Source organism: Pleurodeles waltl, chromosome 11, assembly GCF_031143425.1.
Source record: "Pleurodeles waltl isolate 20211129_DDA chromosome 11, aPleWal1.hap1.20221129, whole genome shotgun sequence".
NCBI lineage: Eukaryota > Metazoa > Chordata > Amphibia > Caudata > Salamandridae > Pleurodeles > Pleurodeles waltl.
The window spans coordinates 801,754,592-801,779,680 of NC_090450.1; the positions used below are offsets into that span (position 1 = coordinate 801,754,592).

Consider the following 25,089-nt stretch of genomic DNA (forward strand, 5'->3'; position numbering starts at 1 on the left):
AACACTTACAAATACTCAAAGAGCCACATACAATTTTGTCACAGACCCAGTAAAATACATATGGAGACACTTAAATGCTGAAGGGCATTGTGATGGCTAGCTCTCATTACATTAGGGAGCTCAGGATACCCTTTTCTAGCTGACCGTATGCATTGGCTGAGCCATGCCAGAGGTGACCCGAGGCCTTCCCTGTAACACTCTCCTGACACAGACTTCGGCTAGGGCTTCATAATCTCTCAAACTGAAACACAGAAACTTAGCACATGCCAGAGATCTATGATAGAGTACATCAAAATACACATTAAGTTTACAGATTGCACTAAGGCTCTCATTTAGAGTTCGCAGATCCATTTAAGGTAATACCACAATTATAGTAATTGAACGTTACTGTAACTGGTAACTTGTCCTATTATGTTTAATTAAGTTAATTAATTCCTCAACTCTGGTAGAAAACTATTTTGCTGTGGATACTCTTCCAATCCTCTCTCTACTCAACTCTCTTTCCAACTCCTGATTATCTAACGAAATGTGTGAATTAATGCCTGCCTGGCACTGCAGCTAAATGTATTGATAAGTGAAAGGGAGCAGGCAAGCTGCCTGATCCGCAGATAAATATATTGGTTTGTGAAAAGAAACATTGAAAATATGAAATAACAAGCAATGATATGGTGATTCAATCACTCACAGTGCTTTTGAATAAAAAAGATTGAATAGGTATTTAATTGATATGCTGTACCATCATCAAGATTTGAGGCATATTAAGTGAATGGACCTTTGAGGCTCTCCACAGGTTACGCGCTAGCTACTAACCCCCTGAGGAGGGGATAAAGAGAGTATCAATCATATGTTATCTCATGCACAGGCCCGCGTTCGGATAAATGGACTTATGTAAACCATTACTTGTCATGGAGGAACTGTGTTTTAGAGCAACCTGTGAAATACTGCAGGCTCAAATTGCAACACTGCCGCTGTTATAAATTTGTGTCTTTCAGAAAATATTTGAATTGAGTTTGAAATTCTCGTGGTTTTGCTGTGATTGACTCATTTTAATTCTGAATTGAAATGGACAGCAGATGTTTTATTTTAAGTAATATTGTATTGTTAGAATTAAGTGGATGATAAAATATTGAAATATAGAACCAAACATATTTTTAAAGACATTATTGATCTTTAAGGTCAGCAGCCACTTATGCATCAAGATTTTGGTGCATATTCTTGTCGTTCCAGTTGAATGTAATTGTTTGTGCTGTTGAGAGGAAACTGCATCTGCCTATACTATGGAACAAGGTGCTGAAGACGGTGGGAGCGAGGTCAACAGAATAGGACTGGAGCAGGCCTCCTCCCCTCCCAAAGAGCAACTAACTTTGCCAGTGTAGACCTATTGGCTTTGCAAATTACTTTTGCAATGCTATTATACATGATTATTTCTGATGCCGAATAGTATATGATAAAATAAAAAGCACAGTGATGTAAAGGCATGCATCCATCATCACAATAAGGTGGTCCACACATGTTAACACATGCATGCTTGCGTATCACTGTGCATTTGTGTATAAGCCATGAAGAACCCACCTATTTTTTACTGTTATTAAATGCAGATGGCAGATGTCCTTCTTGGAGTGTTAAAATTAAAAAATATATAAAAATGTGCACAAAAAAGCATTTTCAGAAATGAGTGGTTCAGTAACAATTTGCAACTGCGAAACCCTCCTAAAAAGAAAGATAGACACTACGAAAAAGGTATGGGGTGGGGTAGGGGAGCATAGGAGGAGTAGGGAGATGGGGCTTTCAAATAAATTCTGCTGATAAGCAGCAGCAGTGTGCTCAGCCGAGCAGTTGAGTAACAGGAGGGGGGGGGGGGTATTAAAAAAAGCTGAACGGGACGGAAAGGGCTGGAGAAAGCAACAGAGGTCTGTGTGAAGGGTTTTGAGGAGACGTAGCATACAGGACAAAGGGGGAGATAGCACAAAAACACATGCACTCCCATGAAGTGCTAAAAACAAAAGAAAAAATAGTTCCTGGATGTAAGCAGTAGAAATATATTAGTCATCCAATCAAAAGGTTAATAAAGAAGCTGTGCTCCTGGTGAGGTGCAAAAGCAAGAAGAGGAAGCTAAGTCATCACACAGCAAATGATAGTAGGAAAGCCAACCACTGATATGCAATGTGTTGACGCAAAGACCACTGTCCATACTGGTATTGTCTGCAATAGCACTTTTCACCACAGACAGCCAAAACTGTTTGTAGGGAAGAAATGTGAAGTAAGAGACAAAGAGAGAGAGAGAGTGTGTGTGTGTTGCTGTGCGTGTGTGTGTTCACAAAGGTAGATAAACTGTATGAGATTAGTATTCATATTTTTAAATGTATTTGTTATATTTACAATTACAAATTATGTTTTGCATTATTTAAAATGTTTTACAATCCTTTTGGGTTTGAAATAGACATGATCTGATTATAAAATCTTAAATTGTATTTCCCTTAGTTGTGTTGTTTTATTAATGACTACATTGTGGCTTTGTGAGTTAGGGCCTGACATTTTACTGTGTAAACAGGAGCAGGTGGGCGGCTGGAGGCTACTTACTCTTATGTATCATTTATAAGTTACATGTAGCTACAAATGCTACTGGGGAACAGACCGCAACAGGGTCTCTGGTGTTTACCCACAGCTGCATACACCAAGGCTACATTTCCCCTTCCAAGGAGAGTGCATGGCAGGTGCTGACAGCAAAAATACGCAATGAAAAGCGGAGCTCTCTGCGCACCAGAAGGACAGAGGGTACTTTTCTCAAAGAATCCGTGTCAATGCTCTAGTCCATTATTTACCTACAGTCTCTCCCCAGCAGTGTATTTCCTACTAGGAGGCAGCCCACAATAAAAGTGCTGAGACAAGACCTGTGAGCTCCTCTTCCTCAGTTCATTGCCTTGCTCCAGTTGTGAAAGCAGCCAGAACTTTGAGTGGTAGATTCACTCTTACAACTGATCCATGTGAATGTGCTGATGGTCCTTTGACTATACAGTGCTGTGGGTCCAGCCACGACCAGAAACTGGATATATGAACAAGTATCTCCCAAAAGTGGACACTTCGCACCCTCCTGTGCCCAAACTTAAGACCTCTCAATCTGTGATACACCCACGCTTCTGATCCTGACTCTCTGTTCAGGCATGGCAGTGGCATCATTTACATTTTCTATCAGGAAAGAATAGTATAGACTTCTCATAAATCACGCTGAGGGCAAAAGCTACAAACATCCTGTTTGACCTAGGGCACACTCGGTCATTGCTCTAGGTGGATCTTCTGTATCCCCATGCGAAGAAGCTGACATCAATCTCTACATCCAATCTTTTACCTGAAACCATTTATCAATCTTGTAACATATCAGAGTTATTCTTTCCTACAAAGATTTCTAAACACGTACTATTTTTAAATGGTCCCTGACCTGGCCATCAAATTACATTTCTCTTATCCCTGGAAGTGTTCACCAAGCAGTTGGTTTCTCTAAGATTTGCAACTGTCTTTTGTCTATGACACAACGATAGAGATGTTGAAACTATGCCCCTCTTTTCTACTTCGTACCCCTTTTCCCCAGTTATTACCTATTCAGCAGAAGCCAGAAAATAAAGATGGTGCACTTTTAGGGTCAGGAAACAAGCAGCTTCTGTTCCTTTCACTAAGATTTCACTCATTCTTACATGGTCATGTTGCAACTCATTTTTTCATTATAATTTTGAAGATGTATAACAAATAAGGAATGATACATATATTTTGTAGACAGGTGAATCACTGAAATGTGTAGGTTTTGTAACAATAACAGTAGTGTAGTCCTGCAAATAGAATCTATTGTATTATGATCACGAAAGGCACCACTGCCTTTCTAGTCCAATAAAATATCAAGTGTTCATTCTTGTAGCTTACAGATATCGTATATTGTTAAAACTGATGGAGGAGCACTTGTGGCAAACCCGAGCTAGACTTAACACCGTGTTTGGATCCAAATCTATTAATTTAATGGTCTCTCTGGTATATTATCAATATACTGACAAATCTATTCTAAATGGAAGCATTGTCTTGCTTGATTGGGATAACTTCTTGGCTTGTTGGATGCTTGAATTAGTTTCTTACCACTAAGCACACTTTCTTGTTGGCCTTGGCTCACTAATCCTTTAGAGTCTGAAATGTCACACTCAGGGCATTTTCAACTAATCATCACTTGATGCCTATCCAGATTGCACTAGAATATGGGATTTAGGACCATATGTGCGAACACATTTTCCCATTGACCCAGAATGGGAAAAGCCCTTTGCTACATCTGGCCCTTATATCTTTGTTTCAAGTTGGAATGGCAAGATTTATTCTTTTTTTGTGGGTGATTGGAGTCAATTTATTTATTGACAACTAACAATGGGTTTCTTTTATCCTACACTAGTGCCTTTCAGGAGATACTTTTGGACATCCAGGAAGATGTGGTCGTATTCCCATATGGTTTATTAAACTTAACGTGTTACCTTTTTTCCAGTTCCCAGAGCAGAAGGGGAGTAGTCGGTAGCATTATGTTTTTATACGGTCATTTCTTCTCACTCTCCCTAGATTTCTGGTTCTGATACTTGAAAAAGTAAGTCAGTATTCCTTTTGCTTGATAGTCCCTTGGTATCCAGGGTCAAACAGTCATGACTTGGAGTCTGATATCACACTTGATGGATGGAATAATGTCTGTCAGCGTTGTGGAGGGCAATTCCTCTACCATCCCGATGGTACTCCATGCATCAAACTTAGAGATGACTGCCAATCCATTGGTAATCTCTGTACCTTGACATGAACAGTCATCACACACAAATATTGGTTTTGACTGTAACACAAAAAAAACTAATGACCCCCACACCTTGAAATTTTTCTCCCAGGGGGTCGAGGTCATTATTGCCTTTTTTCTGTCCCTCACCAGCAGTCACACGGCGATGACGAACTGAAAAAAATAGGGCAGATGGTGCCCTTCCTCTTATGGTCCCTTCTCTTTCGAGTAGTAAGAGGAAGCTTTCCATCGACAGAGCCAATGAGGTCACCGCAGAGAGACAGCTGACAGTCCGTCTGACTCTAAATGAGGTGGGTGTACACCAAGAGATTAGCATACAGGGTACCCCATTGTGGTTGATTAGTGGTATGGATTCAGTTGCGTATTGCAAGAAATCAGTCAGATTTGTAAATTTGTTGTGGAACAGTTAATTAATATCTCCTACCACAAAGGTAAAACCCCCAAATTTCTGGCATAAGCTTGTGAGAACTGATAACCTCAGTTGTGATTAGTCGAAGTCGTCAGGTTATTTTTCTCAGCCTATCTTAAAATGCATGGATCTTCAGGATTACTAGTCTTTAGGAGTATTTGTAAGAGGATGCTCATTAGTGAAAGCGCTAGCCTATTTCAACACAACAGCTGTAGTACCTCCTTACCTCAAAACAGCGCAGGGACTTTGGAGTGATTTAATGTACACAGGACAAGCTGCCATGCTACTGGGCTGGTGAAGGTCCACCTGCACCCGAACTGCTGCAGTCTGACCATCATATTTACCATTCCCAGTCTCCCTATTGGGGGATTTTTTTATGAAAGCCCTCCTGTCAATATGGCAAGAGCACTTTCGTCAAAAAAGTGATCCCAGCTGACGGTCATGTTACAGAAGCCTACTTTGGCATTTTGTTTGTTTATGTAAATAAAAAACTCACCGACCCTGATGCACAAGGAGTTTTCTCACTGCACATGGCTAGGCACTGATAATGTTTCTTGCCTTGTATCCACTCTGTCCAATCTGGGGTAGAGGGTACAAAAATATGTAATTGTGATATACACCTGCCAAGTTCTACTATAACTATGATATACAGCCTAATGAGGGTATGAGCTGAACTTTTGTTGACAGGGTCACTTCAACTTGCGTGACTGGCTTAGTTCTGATTGAAAAACTGAGCAACGGCTTCTGGAGCTAAACTAAAAACAGCGGGAGAGCTTTACTTTTTGCTACACTGTCTTTTGACTATTCCTCCTGTTGGAATGGAAAAGTCCTCTGAAAATGGTAACGGACTTGCACCTGTGCCCTGAGTGCCAAACTCTACTGATGTCTAGCTTCCTAATGCTGATGTCTGTTGTCATAAGGAAACACAGATCATGGGAGTGCTCCATGACATAGCCCTGTGTCTTTGACTGGGGTCTTGTTGGACTAGGAGGGGTACTCAAAGCACTACCCTAATGGTTTTGGATGCTTATTGACTTCACCAGGAATTAATCAACACAAGAGCAGTGGTGGCAGCATAACATGTATTGATCAGTAGGAATGATAGGTCCTTTTTAACCTGTCACTACAGATCGACCTACAGGCTCACTCATTGTTAAAGTTCTTGTCATGCGTGCATAACTTTCCCTTAGCCTACATCGGTTTAGTGTGTAGTGCTGTGCTGGGTGTATGTGTACCTGGGAAGGGTGCAATACGATAGTGTAGTACTGAGCAGTGCATGCATGGTGTATGCATGAGTTAGATGTACCTGTGCCAATGTTTGGTACAGTACCTGAAGGTTGTAGTGCTGTACAATGCATGCTAATGCATGTAGTTGGTACATCTACCTGGTACAATACATGAAGGATGTGGTGTGTGCATGTGAAATACATATGCTGGACGCATGTGTCCCTGTGAGTGGTACAGTACATGAAGGGTACGGAGTGTGCATGTTAATTGGATGTATTGTGCCTACAAGTAATACAATACACAAAGGATACACTGCTGGGCAGTGTGTGCATGTTAACTGCACGTGCTGGATGTATGTGTGCCTCTGCATGGTACCGTACATGGAGGATACAGTACTGTGCAGTGCGTGCATGCACTGGGTGTATGTGTGCCTGTGAATTGTACAATACATGAAGGGCCCTGGGTACCATTTCAGGAGACCAAGACCTGCAAGGTGAAAAATGGAGAACGGGTAGAGAGATTACCCCAGACAGATTTGTGTACTGCTGAATTCTTGAATTCCTATAAGCTGGATGGTTCACACACTGGGGTGGGGAGAGGAGGACCAGACCTCCCATGTATCCTTTAAAGACTGTTCTTTGATTCAGTGAAAGGTCACAAGGGAAAGGGCCTGGGTACATCTCAGGAGGAAGATGGGGCTGATAACAGAATCATAACAGATAACAGCAGCGCTGGGGGCCGTGGGCTAACCTTTTGATGCCCATATCACTGTGGCTGACATCCAGGTGTGACCTCTAGTCTCTGCCATGGCCTGTATGTTTGGGGACTACCAGCTTTGGAGACACTACTGCTGTGACAAAGAGGGTGCCGAGGAGTGGGCATTTCAAAAGAAGCAGAATCCCAACATAAAACTTCATAAACTCAGGCCCTAAATCACATTGGTGTCAGGAAATGTACTATCAGAAGGGGAGTTTGAGACCCTAAATATTGTCAACTGCCAAGCAGCCAGGCGAGCTGTTTGAGGACGGGAAGCTCTTCAAGATTTCTGCCTGTGACCAGGACTTGGGACCAAGGCCTGCTCGTCTCCCTGCTAGGTGTAGGGACATCACCCAGAGAATCCAAGACCGTCTGTCCTGGAACCTTGAGCACTAGTGCCTGCCTGCTTGCCAAGATCAGGGCACCCTGTGAGAAGTTGAGAGCGTTGGAGGGAGCAAGGTCTAGCTGAGAGCCCTACTGAATGGACTCCCTGTGCAGGGGGTGAGGAAACAGCTGCTGCACCGATCGGGTCATGGCCCATGTGCAGGACAGAGTCAGTGACCACCGTATGCCAGGAGAGGGCTGCCATGAATTTAGCAGTGCGTCATCCTGTGCCGATCAATCCAGAGCCTGTGTGTGATAGCAATGAGGTGAGTCTGTATGCCAAGAGGGGTCATTGGGAAAAAACTGCTGTGAGGAAATAGGCAGTAGCCCTGTGTGATAGCGAGAATGTGACTACGTATGCCAGGAGGGGCCACCTGGGAGAATAACACTGTGCTGATCGGGCGGAGCCCATGGACTGCGAGTTACGGTGACCCTGTATGCCAGAAGGGGTCACTGGGAGCACCAAGGACTGCGACATGTTCTGTCATGCCGGAGAAGTGAGGACACCATGGGAGTACCTGTGCAGCATTCTGTCTTGACTTCCTTGTTTAGCTTTCAGTATACCATTTTCTATTTTATTTTTCATCCCTTCCTCTCACCATTTCTCTCTCTCTTGCATCAATCTTTCTTCCCTTTTCTCCTTCATCCTCTTCACATTCACCTTTGCATTTTGTCCTCCTTCTTTCTTTTATTTCTATTTGCTTTTCCTAATTTCGCTTTATCCTGTTTCATTCCACTCTTCTGTCCTTCATCTGGTCTTCCCTTTCTTCCTCGTCCCTGGAACTCTTTGATACCTGTATTTGGTCCTCACTAGGTACTTCAATCAACCCCCCACTTCTTTCAAACTTACCTGATTTTGTTCCTCACTTTATTTCTTTATGTGTGTTCCACCTTCCCTTGCTACCTCTTATATACTGCCTCAATGTCTTTCATGGCTTCCTTCCCTTTTCCCTTTCCTTTCCTCATTTGCCATTTTGCCTTTGGTTGTCCTTCCCTACTAACTTGCTAACCCTTCCACGCTTCTTTCTTTCTCTATTCCTCCTTTCTTTCATCACTTCACTATCCCTCTCGATTAATGAATCATCAATCAATACTTTACCTGATGAGCAAATGAAGTGTCCACAGCCTTGCTCCACATACTGCAAAAAAAGAAAAAACATAAAGTATTTCATAGGAATTTTATAAGCAAAGGAAACATTGTACAATGCAGGGGATGAGGTCCTGGAAGCTGGGGACTAAGAATATATAAATATATATTGCTCTACAAATTGAGCTGAAGGGTCAGCAGTTTCAAAATGAGATCAGCGAATCCTGAGGAATTAGATCCAAGTTTAGGATACAGCCTCATCTTGGGTGTGTGGAGTCCTTTCAAGATCCACAGCTTTTGAGAAGCATACAAAACGAAGACCACTCTGTTCTGAGGCAGACAGGCAGGTCGCAGGGTGAGGCTGAAGAGTATGGCCTGCACCCAGAGCCTCTAATTCACCAACAAACCCCTTACACAGCGGGCAATAGGGGCACATTGCTTGGTAAAGGATGTGGCCAAAGTGTCATGCACCGCAGGTTCTGGAGCACATGTCTTTGATCAGTGGGTGACGAAAGTGCCCTTTGCCCAAGGCCAAAGGTTGTGCGCTAAGGACCCTTTATACAGAACGGATATATTAACTTTTTAACAGTCAGATGAATAATTAAAGTTGCGGAATCCTCCGTTATAGAAAAGGGTCGACAAATCTGACTTTCTTTAGAGGCTAGGGACTGGTAGTGGACTTGGTTACTCTATACAAGTATATTAATAGTTAGTCCCCAGACTAAGTAAAGAATATGATCAGCCATGGAACAATTTAGGGAATGTGTGACTATCTAAGGAATACTTTTTAGATAACTTCGCTTTGGAACAGGCTCCCATCTAAGGGGACACTTGCAGCTTCCTATGTTGATGTAAATGCCTGGAGGGATGAGATCCGAGGGGGTACCACTGGATAGTCCAGGTACAATGGTTAGAGGAGGAAGGAGCATAATGACGGAGAAATGGAGCACTGATAGTGAGGGCAAGAGGAAGATGAGATGGGGAGAGATAGAAGGGAGTGGACAAGAGAGCGTGAGAAAGGAATGATCCTGAGATAGGCATGCAGATTGGAGAAATATTTGCATGGAAGCAGGTGGGTTAAGTAACAATGAGTGTCACAAGAACAAGGGAAAAGAAATGAAAGACAGGGGGAATGAACGATAGGTCAACAGATACAGAAGGGTGAAAACAAGAGGGGAAATGAACAGTATGTAGGAGGTAGCGATCTTAGAGTGGCACAATCACACTAAAGTAGGCAAACAGATAGCGGGGAGAAGGTGACAGAAACTTGTTGTGAAAAAGATAAAGAAAGCTAAAGGAATCTATCTACTCATGGAAGGAGAGTGAACCAAAGGGACTGTAAGAGAGGCACTGAAATGAGGGAATGACTTGAATGGAGGGGAAAGCAATAGAACGAAACATGGATTAAACTAGGCCACAAGCGCCATAATGCTATAATTTATAGGTCATCCGATACCTTTGTGCTGTCAATGAGCCACAACTCCACCCGGGAAAGACAGACTCGTAAAACTAAAATTAAAATGTCACCCACGTTCTCTCACAGTCAGATGCCATTTTAGAGGCAGAATGTCACTAACCTTGTCATCAAGCGTTCATCACACAGCCTGGAACATAGATGCAGATTGGAGGAAGAAGGAACTAGAAAACCCCAGGCCACATCAGCCAGGGTAGACCTCAGACCCCACAAAAATCTAAGATGATATTATTGATCATTTACTAAATCATAGGTCCTAGGAGTCCACAGAAACATCCAGTGAACATGCCTGGCATGGTCACACAATTATCTGAAGCACGCACCTTCTGGCACAAGTGTCCAATTCCACGGATTTTGAAGGACCCCACTGGCTGGACATTGTCCAGCTTCATAAAAACCTTGGTGCCGGCCAGTGAGGACATGGCTTTACTCTCCAGGAGAGGGGTGTTGAGGTGGAACGCATTGTCTCCCATGATGTGAGTGGACTGCCCAGGCAGAACCTGCAGGACAGAGACAAGGACAGATAATATAGGATGAGGGTTTGGCCAGACACATGACAAACTCATTAATCCATGGTTACTATACAAGGGAAGCCAACTATGTATTGTGAAGTTCTTAAGCTTTTCTGTATCTTGATTATTGACTCTACTGGGACTTGGGGCGTATACAATGATCTCAGCCCTTCTTTCCTTCAATTAAAAGGTTAACCCTTCCCTTGTGTGCACATTATACTGGTAACAAGAGAAAGGTCCACTAAAGGTAAGGCCTGTGAAGCTGCAGGGTGCCTCGCAGAATGAGTTTTGAGTGTGGCCCTACTGGTGACGTGGCCTACCTGGGGGTCCACCAGCCCAGACAGCCCATGCTATTGGTGAATGGGACCAAAGTTGAGCTCCCTGGTCTTTTTATTAAAGACACACTATCAAATGCAGCATTTGCCTGTGAATGATCATTTAATCTTAAGTGTGCAGCTTTTAAAAGGGTCTGGTTAGAAATATTTCTCTCTCTCCAGCGACCATGTTTCTATACCTGTGTTGTTTCTTGCTAAACACGGCACTTCTCATGGGGGCTACAGGCACTGTATAAAGATACTACATCTTTTAATAATGAAAGCATAAACACATAACTCCATGATGGCAGCAATTACTATTGATAATAATTTGGCAACACTGTGGGGGTTATTTGCAAAAGTAATTAATACACATTAAACTTTGCACTTACAGCTTTTGAGTAACTTTACTACTTTTGCTTATTCACAAAATCTGAATATAAAGTTACTCAAAAGTGTGCACTTACACGTTTCAACCTCAAGAAAAGTCGGTGGAGTCAAACTTATGAGTGTGAGCTACTACTGAACTTCTCCCTATACTTTATGATAAGGAGATCTCCGGTCCGACTACTATGATCTCCCGATAGCAAATTGTTGGGTACTTTTCCCTATCATGAGGAGTTCCTTGCACCAAATGTGGATTCTCCCTTCGGTAAAGTATAGGGAAAAGTAAAAACAAAGTTTATTGAACTTGGGAAAAAATCAGTTTAAATATTTTACTTTTAAACATGAATGTAAATTCATTTTATATACTTATTTTTAAAAATAAAACAAAAGAAAAATTGCTACAGAACGACTTAACTAATTTGAATAAAAAAATAAATTAACTTGAATATGTTTAATTAAAATTATTTTCCTGAAGTTTAAATTAAAAACTGCATTCTGTTTAAAATAAAACAATGTTTTATTATACATTAATAATTATTAAAACTAATGTATTTAATAAACTAAAAGGAACTTGATTATATTTTATTAAAATGTAATCTAAAATTATTTTTTACATTCAAAAAGTTGTTACAATGTTATAATTAAACAATAAACTTATTATTTTTCTTTAAACATTAAATTATATTTATTTGTATTTTTAACTATTTAAAATAATTAGATGTAATTAAATGCTATTTCCTGTGGGATTTTATTTCAAGCCCCTACCTCCACTGATTACTATGGGAGGGTGTTGAAGTACCGCTGGTTGGCCATGTATGGTGCTGGACTTACTACAGCTCTGAACTGGAGTAGTTTACTGCAGTTTTAGTCCCTTTTGGCTCTAGTAACTTTAGAAGTGCAGTTTGTTAATAGCATGGGCTTACACTTTTGTGGGTGAATATGCAGTAAATGTCCTTTCCTAATCCCCTCCCTATTCCTCTCTTAACCCCTCCTTGTTCCACCCTAACCCCCTTCCCTTTAGTAGCAATTAACCCTTATTTACCAGCCTCGCTCCCCATCCCTCTCACATTTACTACTGAAACTGTGGACTGCCTTTCCCCAATGATGCAAAAAAATACTACATAAGGTAAATAAGGAAACAAGATGTAGCCACCAGGTATGGCCACAAACCCTTCACTGGTACAATCTACATGGGATATTTGAAGGTGTAGAGAAACATACAACAAAGAGGCAGCGGAGCGCTTACTGGAGACCTCTAAAATTTTGTCATTACCAGAAATCACACAACACTCTGGAGGTCGGAAGGCAGCTTACACTCAATTTTAATAGGCCTTTTTGCTATAAAGTCGGCTGTAGATGCCTTAGATATAATATTGGTGCACTCATGCCTAGAAAATGCAACAATAAAATCCTAGCTTTAAGTATATAGCAGATTGATGGAGCCCTCTGAAATTGTAGCAGTCCTGAATACTGAAAAAACCTTTGGTATCCATGACTGCTGCGAAGGCCCACATCCACAGGAGCTCCTGCAGTTTGCATGTCATATTTACCGTTTTCAATTGGAGGCCATGGTATAGCAGCCAGCTTTGGCATTCTGAAAACAAACAAGCATTGGCAAAGCCAATATGTCTCACCTATGCGAGATCTATTGGCTTTGTCAATGTATTTAAGACATGTTGCACAGCAGCATAAGCTCGGTCTGCGGAGAAAAAGAGAATTAAAAAGATCCTCTTTAGGGTCTTATGCTGAGAACATGTGTATGTTTACGTTAAGGGGGCAATGGAGAAGTGACTCTATACAACAATGTCCCTGTTTTATCCAAATTGTCTGACATTTCTGGATTCATGAAGTCTGGCCAAAATGTACAGCTTCCAATATCTGATGTCCAAAAAGGGGAGGAGGAAGGGACATTTAAGAAGGCAGCAAGGGTAAAAAATCTTCTATGTAACTTTTTTGCAAAGACAAATTTTGAGGCTTACACAACAATTGAAGTTTTGGGTAAATGCTGTAGAGTAAAACAAGCTGTGGTAAAGCCAACTGGTTCCAAAATTAGGAACTATTGTCCTTAGCAATCGTTTTAGCCATGCTGTAGAGTATTTTTGATACTGTGCAGCATAGTTCAAAAAGGTGAAAAAAACACCATGTCATGTTGTAGGTGCATGCAGCAAAATGCGTGTGTCTACAAAATGAAACAAGCATTTTTCTTTTAGTTTACCGATCTGAATTGGATCGGTAAACTAAATTTAAAAAAAAAGAGTAATGTGGGTGGGGTGAAACAACTCAAAGGTGGAGGACTGGAATCATAGAGGTGGGTGGAAGCAACACAGTGGTGTGGGTTGAGTAGATTGCAACAGAGTGGTGTCGGATGGGTGGAAGCAACACAGAGGGTGTGTAAACAGAAGCAAATAGAGAGGGACAAATATGAGGGGACAAATTAATGAGAGAGCGCAACGTGGAGTGGAGGGAGAGAAGAACACAGACAACAAAGAAATGAGGGGAGGAGAAGTACACGAGGGTAAACCCATCGCAAAGGGGTTATGAGGAGAAGCATACGGGCAGAGAAAGACCTACATGAGCGGGGAGAGTACATGAGGAACACAGCTGGAAAACACATGCGCTCTTGTGGAGTGTTTAAACAAAAAGAAAAAAGAAGTGCCTGAAAAGTGAGCAGTGTAAGGACACAAGGAACGCGTCCATGCTCCAGGAGAGGGGCAAACAGATGAAAAGGAAGGAAGGCCTCACAAGATAACTGATGAAAAGCAAGCAAATGACAGTTACAGCCAATCCAACCAATGGTAAGCAATGGGTGGTCTCTAAGCCACTGTTAGCTGACAATAGGTCTTTTTGCTAACACAGCTAATGCTGTCTGATAGGTGAGACGTAAAAAGTTCAAAAGAGAAAATGACTTAAGCATTGCATATTGCTTACATATAACTGAAATTAGGAGTTTATTTAGGAACCCTCTGTTTTTAATATGATTGAGCTAATTAGGCACTGGTGTAGCTAAATAAATTCTTGCAACCACAGAATAAATGCACGTATCCAGGCTGAAATGTAGGTAGCGGAACAAGATAATAGGGCAAAGCATATCAACAATGTCAAATTACAAGATCATGTTGCTTTTAAATTATCCTATTTGGATTTCTCTAAGAAAATATGTTGCCATTCTCCACTGAGTACAAAATGGAGTGATATGGGCACTCTTTCCGCTCACAAAATGGGCTCAAGTATCATATTAATAACATTCTTACATTGACTGCAGGTTGCAAGACTCTCCAAGCTTTCCTTGTAGTTTACTATGGGGTTGGTCCATGTTTTAGGTGATCAAAACCATCTTATTATGTGCTCAACAGATCTGTCAAATCCATGTCGCAATTAAAATGTGAAGTGCCTACTTCAAAAGAAGCACAAAGAGAGAGAGAGCGTGTGTTAAAAATGGGATTCCTGGTTGGCTATGAAAGGCACTTCAGCTGGGCAGGGACCACCACTCTAGTCTGGGCAAGGGAGCTACACACCCAAGATAACCCCTGCTCACCCCCTTTGGCAGCTTGGCACTAGCAGTCGAGCTTATCCTAGAGGCAATGTGTAAAGAGTTTGCACAACACATGTGACACAATGAACACACCACAAAGAAAACTCAACAACAGGTTATATAAAAATAAACTGTGTTGCGCAAAACACCATTAGACCAAAGATGATATGTTTCAGAAATACCCTGTTACACAAGCAGTGGTCAGATCAGCACCTAAGTTTCTAGTACCCTGCTACATAAGCAGTTGTCAGATCATCATCACCAAAGTAAATGCACATAGAGAGCAACATTCTCATACTGCGCAAGTCATAAACACACTCTGCAATGCCCACCCTGAAAATATCCACATCTCCCCCAACATGGCAAGCACGACATGTAATATGAACCAGGTCATGGGAAACAACGCAGCATGAACAAAGAGGGCAGAAACACTTTCATGAAGTCCAAAACATCATCAGGGAGCCCAAAAAAGAAACATTTCCCTATGGCCCATGCCCTCAACAAAACATTATTGAAGGGACATTATATCACATCTCATGCTGTCTCATGAAACAGTATTTTATGCTCACATCAATCTCAGAGCACCCAAAACAAAATGCAGCAGATAATGAATCCCCCGCCATCCATACTGGTCGGTTTTATGAGTCACCCACACATCCCTATAGACCCGGTGCATCAGCACCTCTAATATACGAGAGGCAGAATAAAACCTGTTACACAGGAGCCCTTGTGCTCCTCTAGTACCACATATGGCATTCATCAATGGATCTTAGCAGGATCGGGGACCTCCGTCGAGGGCCGCCACCCCAACCTGTTTCTCATACTGTAAGGTGGGGCACACCTCTTGAGGCCTGCAATCACCCGGCAAGGAGGTCCCTCCCTCCCTTTACCCCGGGAGTCTGTGATCGGTCCCCGTGTTTGAGCTTGCACCACAGCTGCCTGCGTCCATGCAATGCAGCTGCTAATACTCGGGGTTGGCTGGGGAGGGCTTCAATGTCTTCTCCAATCCGGATGCGAACTTCCTCCTCCGGCATACATGGGTCCCAGCCCCAGCGGACCACACCTTACTGGGGCTGCAGAGCCCCACCCACCATGCACCATCACAGAACTCTTTCCGCTTCTCTCCAGCCAGAACGGCCGCCTTACTCTAGGGCACTGAGGGTGAAATCTAGCCCGCCTCTCATCTGGGTGACAGGATCCTTAGTAAAGGGGACCCGGGCCTGGCAGTGATTAGCCCCAAAATCCATCAGGACAAGGAGAAACCAGGCGAAGCTCTGGCTTCTAGAGTGAGGGCTTGCTTGCCTCCCGGGGGCGCCAGGCAGTGCACACCTTGGTTGCGCTGACAACAGCGGTTCCCCACATTATTTTAAAGATTTTTTTTTTTTATTAACTTACCTGAGCTTACCTAAACCATGAATGAGAACAGCATCACAGTTAGACTGAGCAGCTTGGTCTGCCGGTCAGGCAGTGCATTAGAGCCTGTGCTGTTTCTCCAATCCGGCTAAGTCACACAGCCAGGTTGGAGAAACCAAAGAGCGCATGTGTGTTTGGCCAGCCTATGAAGGCCGGCCATACACACATACGGACTTAAGTGCACTCTACTCCCCCCTCCCATGGCCCAACCCGGCTCCTCCCGGCACATGCTGCTGGCTGAGCCAGCAGCTGAAAAATAAAATGATAGAAAAATATTGTTTTATTTTTCAGCAGTCGGCTTAGCCAGGGGGGCAACGCTTGTTCGCCCTTGCGAAGGAACCACCCCTGCAATTATACCAAGTTGTAGGGAGAGCTCATGCACTTTAGCACTAGTTAGCAGTGATAAAGTGCCCAGTATTTTAGAGTCCACAAAAAGAGGGTCAGAAAAATAGGAGGAGGGGAAAAAGTTTGGGGATTACCCTGCAAAAAGGGTCAGGTCCAACAGCGTGTCTATATTCTTCTTCCACCTCTCAACTCATAATTAGAGCAAGCTTCCTGTAGAGAACGGAACATCCACAGTACCAAGGTGCCTTTTGGTGACTGATGTGCTTAGAACATTTAGATCATATTGCATTACAGAAAATGTAATATACGGTATAAATTGCCCACACATATTTTTGTGAAACAACATGGCAAATAAAGGTTCAGACTGGAATATATATTTAGCCTTCAAGAATGGGAATTGAATTCACATGTGGTATGGGAACTGTATTCTGGAAATGAAGCATAATCTGATTTGATGTGATTACTTATTTGTTGAACAGGTTTCTTGGCACTAGAAAACAACAAACTAATTAACTAGAGAATTACTACACGCTGGGAAAGCAAAACAGGAATGGGTCCCCCGGCTTTCATTGAAGGCAATGTGAGAGAAAATCATTCCTCTCTAAAGAGGCAAATTATTCCAGAACTTTATGCTCAAACAGCAGCCAGTAGGGTGATCTACGTGCTTGCGAGACATTATCATATTCCTTACGATGGTGATCAGGGGATACTGATGCATTCTGTATCCGCTAATTGTCATTCTGCATATCCGTCCCATCTGTCTTCTTGGGAGGCTTTGAAAATCACTTGAAAAGTTGATAATTGCATTGTTGGGGCATTGGTGTGAGTGGTGAAAGTTGTCTCTTCCCAACAACTTTAGAGATGTTTCAGAAAAGCTAATGATCTGTGTATTCATCTAAAGAGCCTTTTCTCTAATCAACGACACAGGACTCAAGTTTCTGCATCTCATAATGTTGCTTTCCTTAGATATTCTAATTGATAGATACTTGCACTGAAAACTAGCATACTTCAGCTCAGAAGGTAAAGCAATCACTGCTGAAATATGTAAATTCTAAGTTGCAGGCTCAGATCCGGGAATGGTGAGCATATCTGTTTATTATTCCCATGTAAATGAAATGAGCATCAACTTAGCCAATAAGTATTGCATACAAAATGTACTAAGTAAAGCTCTTCTGATAAAAGCTTTACATGAAGAACATGTTTTAAGTAATTCTCTACACTGTGAAGGAGTAAAGCTTGTGTTTCCTGTTGGTGTGTTTTTTAACAGAGTTAAATCTTAAAAGCTCCTCCTTCGACACATCAGAACAGCAGAGTGATCAAGGTGGTCATCAAGTTGGGCTCATCTCTTTGAGACCAGAATATAGCGATGAAAGAGTAAACGCTGGGCAATTCCTTCTGCAATAGTTAAGCATTCCAATGGACTTCGCCCTTCTAAAAGATAAAGCTGAGGGATAGAGAGCCCCCAGGAAAGCCACACTGAAAGTGTGTGTGTTAGCATAAAATAATTGTACATGCAGTCCTGATGGCAGAGAGCCACGGTCCACATTTTCTAAGGCATTACAATAGTGCTAGTGTGATGCAAAGCAGAGCTTGCTATTTACTATCCAGCGCTAAACAGGGGCGACTCCTTTGCAATGGTGAAGGAGCATCGCCCCCCTGGCTAAGAGCCAGGAGCTGTAAAATGAAACGATATTTAATTATCGTTTTATTTTACAGCTGCTGGCTCAGCCAGCAGCAAGTGCACGGAGGGTTGGTGCTGGGCCACGGGAGGGGGGAGAGGGGAGGCTAGTGGAGTCTGTGTATTTTAAGTGCACATACATGTTTGGCCGGCCATCTCAGGCTGGCCTAACACACATGCGCACTTAGGTTTCTCCAACCCAACTAGGTTTAGCATAAGAGCAGCACCAGGATTGCTGGGTAGCCTGTGCTGGTGTCCCAGTGAATACTGGGACACCAGAAGAGAAGAGAGCGCGAGGCGGCCAGTGGCGTCCGTGAAGGTATTTTCCCCTCCCAAATCCCTCCACCCTGCCCCTTCCCTTGAGATTGGTTGCAGCCACCCGTAGCACTAAAGACATTTTTTCTGGAAAAGTGAATATTTCACAGTCCGAAATGCCTTTGCACTGCTTTGTACCACTTTTCATCAAGAGGGGGGTACCACAGGGGCAGATCAGTTGTAACATCTACAGATCTTAAGGCAAAGACTGTTTTAAGATAGCTAAACCCGGCTTTCAGTCAAAAACTGGAGCCTATAAGAAGCAGGTGCAAACATGGGGAATGTTTGTTTTTTAAAAAAGAAGATGACGCATTAAATGTGTATTACAGTGCCATACATGTCAACATTTAGAAGACAAAAGTGGGAGATTTTGAAAAACAAATTGGAGGAATGTATTTTACCCATTGACTTCTATTGTAGTAGAGGCAATTTTAGTCAGCAGACAGCTAGAATGAAGCCATTTTTTACTTCAAAAATCGGGAGTATCCCATTTGAATCGGGTCTGTTGGCATGTATGCAGTGCACAGCACACAGCCAAATGCGCACGAATGTTCTGACATTGTCTACGCATAGAAATGTGTACTGGAAGGATATGCCTCCAATATAAATCCTATGATAGACAGCGCACACTCATATCTGCTCCATGGCGTGGTTAGGGTAGACTCATTTGGTGCCAACGCCAGCTCTGCCATGTTTCCCAGTTCCATGCAAGATGTGCTGCACCAGTCCATATTTTTTCTTTGAATTCTGGGACTTGTAATATTGTTCATTTCATTATAAAACAGGACTACAAGTCCCAGAATTCAAAGGGAAAAGTCTGGACCGGCGCAGCACATCAAGCATTAGCCTGGAAAACTTGGCAGCTATGCAACGCAAGGGATAACACCAGCAGCAGGCCAGTCTCAGTAGATATGGCTCCGAGCTGTAGTTTCCTACTTGCACAAGACAGTGCCTCTTTTAAGTGACATATTAAGGAATCTCGGCCACACAGGTGAGGCCCAAGGTAAAGTGGACATGACATTTTTCCCTCGTGCCCCTGCTTCAGACTGAAGAGGTCGGCATCGCCTCACTAACAATGGTGGTGGGACACCATTATTTTCCTACACAACTCGGAGCACAAATCTAAATCTATCTGGTATGCAATGCACATTCAGATGTCTAAACTTTATTTTATCACACAACGATTTCTTCAATGTTTTGGGAATGATTCAAGTAATGGCCGCTAGGTGGCGATAACAGATAAGAATAGCGCTTTCTCGCTATGATTCTCTGGAAACACATTTTCGTAAACAATTGGGAAATTATCCTGGTTGCTTGTTCAGTTCTACATTTACTGCCTCGCTGTACATAATCTAACGAGGAACTGAGTGTCTCATTAAACACCAAATGGACTACATGTCCCCGTAGTGTCAACTACTTCTATGAGTAGAGAACGCGGCCACGCCCGAGCGAGGAGGACATGTAAAAACTACAGCCCACAGCCAACCACAGAGTGAAATCAGCCCCGGCCCCCCAAAAATACACATACACAAATGCAAATATCAAAGTGTTCTTCAGACTCACTTGTGGCTGCAAGACACACTGGACAACAAAACGTCACTCCAGGAACCCACACATTCTGCACAGCAGAAACGGTATCTGGTCTGGAAGGGCAGTGTCAAGGTGGGCGGAGCCAGGAGGAGGAAAGTCATTGCATAGCAAATCTGAGGTCTGCAGCACACAATGTTTTTACAATGAAGATTTTCACTGTCGTAGGTTTGAATAATCCTGAAATAACTTAGATGCTGAATATACCTGCGGAAAGCATTGCATGGCACACGAAGGTCCCTAGCTCGCATTCTGTGTAAAATAGCTCAGTGAGCTTGTTGCAGATTTGTATGTGTGAATTACATGTTCCAAATTCCAAACCTAGTAAAATATTTCAGTGCAACTATGCACTCACAGCAAAGAGTTGTAATTAAACTAAAATGATAAAATGGGCTTCTTTGAGTTGGGTAGTGGTAAATCTCGTTATTAACTTCCAAAAGCAATTAATTTTGAATTGTGTTCAGTATAAATGGACATTATTAGTTTAACAGCACACATAAGGGCATATTTATGAGAAAGTGGCGCATCGGTCCTGATGCGCCACTTCTCTTGCGGCGCCCTTGCCCCACCTAACGACACCAAGGCTGTGCCTTACATACAGTATGTCGCACCATGGCGGTCGTTACCACAACAGCATCAGAATTTTTGACGCTGTTGTGGCGCTTTGCTGCACTAGCGTCAAAAATTTTGACGCTAGTGCATCAAAGCACAGGGAGGCCCATTAATTTTAATGGGTGCGTCATTTTAACGCCTGCCTTGAGCAAGCATTAAAAATGACTGAAAAAATGGCGCAGTGAAATCTAGTAAATTTCACTGTGCCATTTTTTAGGGCCTCCCTGCACCGGAACGCCCCTTTGCATATATTACGCCTGGCGCACGCATAATGTGGCGCAAGGGGTTGCATAGTGACGTAATGCATGCATTGCGCCACTCTGTAAATCTGACACTGGAGAAAGTCCACCCTAGTGTAAAAGAAAATGACACTATGGCACGAATAAGGCAGCGTAAGGGGCATGTAAATATGCCCCATAGAGTTACACACTTTGTTACACACAGAGCTTGAGAAAGTAAAGCCCTTTCCTGATCATCTCTTTGTCAACCTGCTTGGCGTGAGGTGTGTGTCTGTGTTTTCCCTGATGGTCTGCAGAGTTTGGCAGCCAGGTGAAAATAACCAGATGTGCTCCCTTTTTATTTTCAACACATCCACCCAGCGAGGACACAAGTAGAATAAAGGGAAATACTCATTGTCCTTTAAGGAAGGCATTTCTGGCTGAGACTCCAATTCTTCCTCATCATTGCAGCACTAACTAATTGTGCGCAGGCGCTACATCAGTGCTGTTGTCTGCACACTGCACCAAAACACAGTCAGGATGATTTGCATGGAGTGTGATTCAAGCATAAGAGTATCTAACACATCCGTAAGTCAGATGACCAACACTCCATGCCAGGACCGGGGCTGCCATTCAAACAAGAGAAGTGCAGCCCCCATCCTGCAAGCTCAGCAGCTAGCTGTGTGTTCAAGCCTCTTAAAGCCCATTAAATTGAAAAGGGTCCTCTTTTTCTTTCCTAAGATGTATGAAGCTTTAGTTAATGCCATTAACTGCAATCTAATTTTGTTAAATACAGAATCATGACGTGCAATGTTTATATCAAACTGAATACATAATTTACTTTTGTATTAAAAGTTTTAAAAAGTCTATAAATGTGACTGTCATGAGATTGCAAACCTAGTATCACACACTTAAGAATGGATTATCACTAACGTTCCGTGAAGACAACACTCTGCCTTACAGTAAATATGTCCTATATGTGTGACTAGTCCAGGAGTCCAAACATTGAGGGCCTTTCTAAAAAGTAGTCTAAGAAACACATTCTTGGTATGCTGATAACAACGCTGGCGCATTTAGAACCCTTGCTTTATCAGAACCATGGTATACGCAGAGCCCTTCTTAGATCAGAATCCTGGAAGCTCCATATCCCAGATATAGTCATTATTCATGTTTATTCAAGGCCCATTCATGATCAGAGCCCTGATATATCCAGAGCCCAGTGCACTTTCACAGATAGAGGTCTGGCAAGTCAGAGACTAGCATATTCAGAGCCCTGGGATAGTCAGGGCCCTGCTTTTCAGGAATACCACCATACTCAGTGCTTGAGGATGTTTGTCACAATATCGAGGTCAAGAATACGTCCTGTAAATATATATCTATTTTGACTACCAAAATATTGTCAAGGTAAGCATATCTGAGGAAGTGCTGACTTACTATTTTTAACTCCTGATTTAATTAGCTTGACAATGTTTTGGTTGTCGATATTGTGGAGTTGAAATAAGAGAAGGCTCATATTCTAACTTCGCTATTATGATAGAAAACCAGTCCTGGTGAGTTTATAACCCTAGCACGCCAGGTGATGGCTCACTCGGAATTCTGGTAAAACTAGAGCTTTAGTATAATCAGTCATGCTATGAAAAGAACCCACAATAAAGCCCCTTGCAAATTGTGACAAAGAGCTTTGCATTTTGTAGAACTATAGTCCTGGCCTATTATTGCATCTGCTCTTGGTGTGCTTGTCAGAATAACAGTGATCAACATGATGTACCAGCTTCTTTAATCAATAAATTGTAAAGGTTTCTGGAAAAGCAAGCTCAAGAATGTATGAAATACCCAGCAGCCAAAGCACCTAGTGCAGCGGTTCTTAACCTGGGGTCCTCAATAACATCTCAGAGGGTCTAGACTGTTTAGAACATTAATATTAGCAGAGTAATAATTATCAATATATAAAAAAGCAAAATGTAAATCGAAACTTTTAAAGCACGCTGTAAAAGTGACAGAATTTGAAATGGGAGGCTAAGAATTAAGTGAGTTTTAGCTCCTACCATGGGAACTGTGCAAGTACAGCAAACAGAATCTACTGTGGACGATTGGGGGCCTCAACTGAAGCACTGGCATGCACCAACAAAAAGACAGCAGGCGTTAAGAGTCAAAAAGACACAGTGACATACTAGAGTATATAGCATATCACTTTGTCTTTTAGAAGTAAATCACAATTTTGAATTGCTCTAACCATCTTGTTGTGTTTTGTATATTTTCTGTTTGTGAATTTAATAAAAATTTTCATAATTTATATATTTGTTCACTGTACTTTTACGTATTATTTTGAGGTTCAAATCATGGAAATTGATTTGGTCGGGGTCCCTCGTCTCCACGTAGAGATTTATTGGTAGCTACAGAAGTCAAAATGTTAAGAGCTGCTGCCTTAGTGTTTTGAAAACAGTAATGCCCTTTGTTGCTTATTGATATGAATTCGTTTTGCTAAAGATGTGCATTGCTCCAACCATCCACCAAAGTGTCCATTTCTAAAGCCTGTCACAAACACACTAGAGTTATTAGTCTTGCATTCTTCTTCCACTTGTGCTGTGTGTTGTCTCTCATCCATCCTTTTGTTCCTTTGGATTGGGTGCCACGCATCCTTCTCCTCCCACTTCTACTGTGCAGTTTATCTGTTCCTTCACTTGCGGTCTGGGACCTAGAGCCTCCAGTGCTTAATTTGTAAAATATTAAGAGTCAGGGCCCAAGATATTTATTTCTAAGGATACTGCAGCTAGCACTACCTACTGTCCCTGCCAACTCTGCCAATCATCAGTACCAAAGACCCCCTACTTACCATTACAGTCCTACAAATGTGACATTTTGGACTGTACTAAGTGACCCAAACCTGTTACAATGGTATGAGCACCCTGGTACTACTAATTCTTTTTTATCATATTTTGAATTCTTAAACACATTGTTTGTATGTTTTTTTTTTTTTAAATAGACTAATAGCCCACCATACGGTGCACTGTCATAAATAGGTGCTGGTGTTATGGAATAGGTGCTGGTGCCGAGCACCAACAAACACCTACACAATTTAAACACTTAGCGCCTTCTAGATCAATCCACTTACCCCTCCGATCAAGACTCGATAACACCATTCTACTTCTATATTCCCTCTTTTTTGGTTTGTGTCTTAACCAGGGGCCCCTTGCATCCTTCCTAAGATTTTTAGGTCAAGGGTGCAAGCGCTCTGATGTGTTGTAACCGATCTGTGGGCTTTTAACCATGCCCACCGAACGCCCATCACTATCACTCATTCATGGGCTTGCCTTTCAAAAATCCTTTGTTGTCATTGGTAAATGTTTTACGTTTGTCCCTCCTTGGTGGAGTTTTGTTACCGCCTTGGCCATCGACCCTGTTACATGGATAATTGTAAGATTGTTGATATGTTTGACTGCAAGCAAACTTATTTTTCCTTCTGTGTCTCTCCTTCGCGCTCACGCTCATGGTGGCCGTGGCTTGCTTATGTCAACTAATGTTTTACTTTTCATTTTCAATTAATGTGGCAAGAAAAGACCAGTTGGGAATTTACAACACTAATACCTCTAACTCGAGCAAACGCAAGACCTATTGCATTGCAAACACTTGTTTGGTTTTGCATCTCTTTCACTCTGCGTCTATGTTTTGGGACTTGAGGCCCCTTACATCCTTCCCAAGCTTTTTGGATTAGAGTCTCTTTCACAGTGCTTCTATGGTTTGGGACCTGTGGTCCCTTGCATCCTTCCTTGCTCTTATTGTGACCTGTGACCGCTTGTATCGTTCCTGTGCTGCTTGATTTATGGCCTCCCCCAGGTCTCTTCTTTGGTTTGGGACCTGAGGTCCCTTCCATCCTTTCTTTGCAGCTTGTACCCTACGGTCTATTAAACACCTCTTCTTTAGCCAGCGAGTTGTCGTTCTCTCCTCTTTCATCCTCTGCTCTTCCTTCTGTGATTTATGGTCCCTCACATCTTTGCCCTGCCCCTTGTTCAACCGGATCTCTCTCATACCATATCA

At 42.4% G+C, this 25,089-nt stretch overlaps 1 protein-coding gene across 4 annotated transcripts in view; it reads right to left on the reverse strand.

The window, feature by feature from the left end:
• LOC138266126 (serine dehydratase-like) overlaps positions 1-25,089 on the reverse strand; it is an 80,704-nt gene that overhangs the window by 19,265 nt on the left and 36,350 nt on the right. For 3 of the 4 annotated variants that reach the window (XM_069214529.1, XM_069214531.1, XM_069214532.1), the window contains exons 2-3: positions 10,465-10,641; positions 8,680-8,719 (exon numbers count right to left, since the gene is read on the reverse strand). In XM_069214529.1, the coding sequence (XP_069070630.1) occupies positions 8,680-8,719; positions 10,465-10,641 (217 nt within the window). Of the gene's footprint in view, positions 1-8,679; positions 8,720-10,464; positions 10,642-20,200; positions 20,309-25,089 lie in introns of those variants that run through there. The other variant, XM_069214530.1, reaches the window with a different exon arrangement.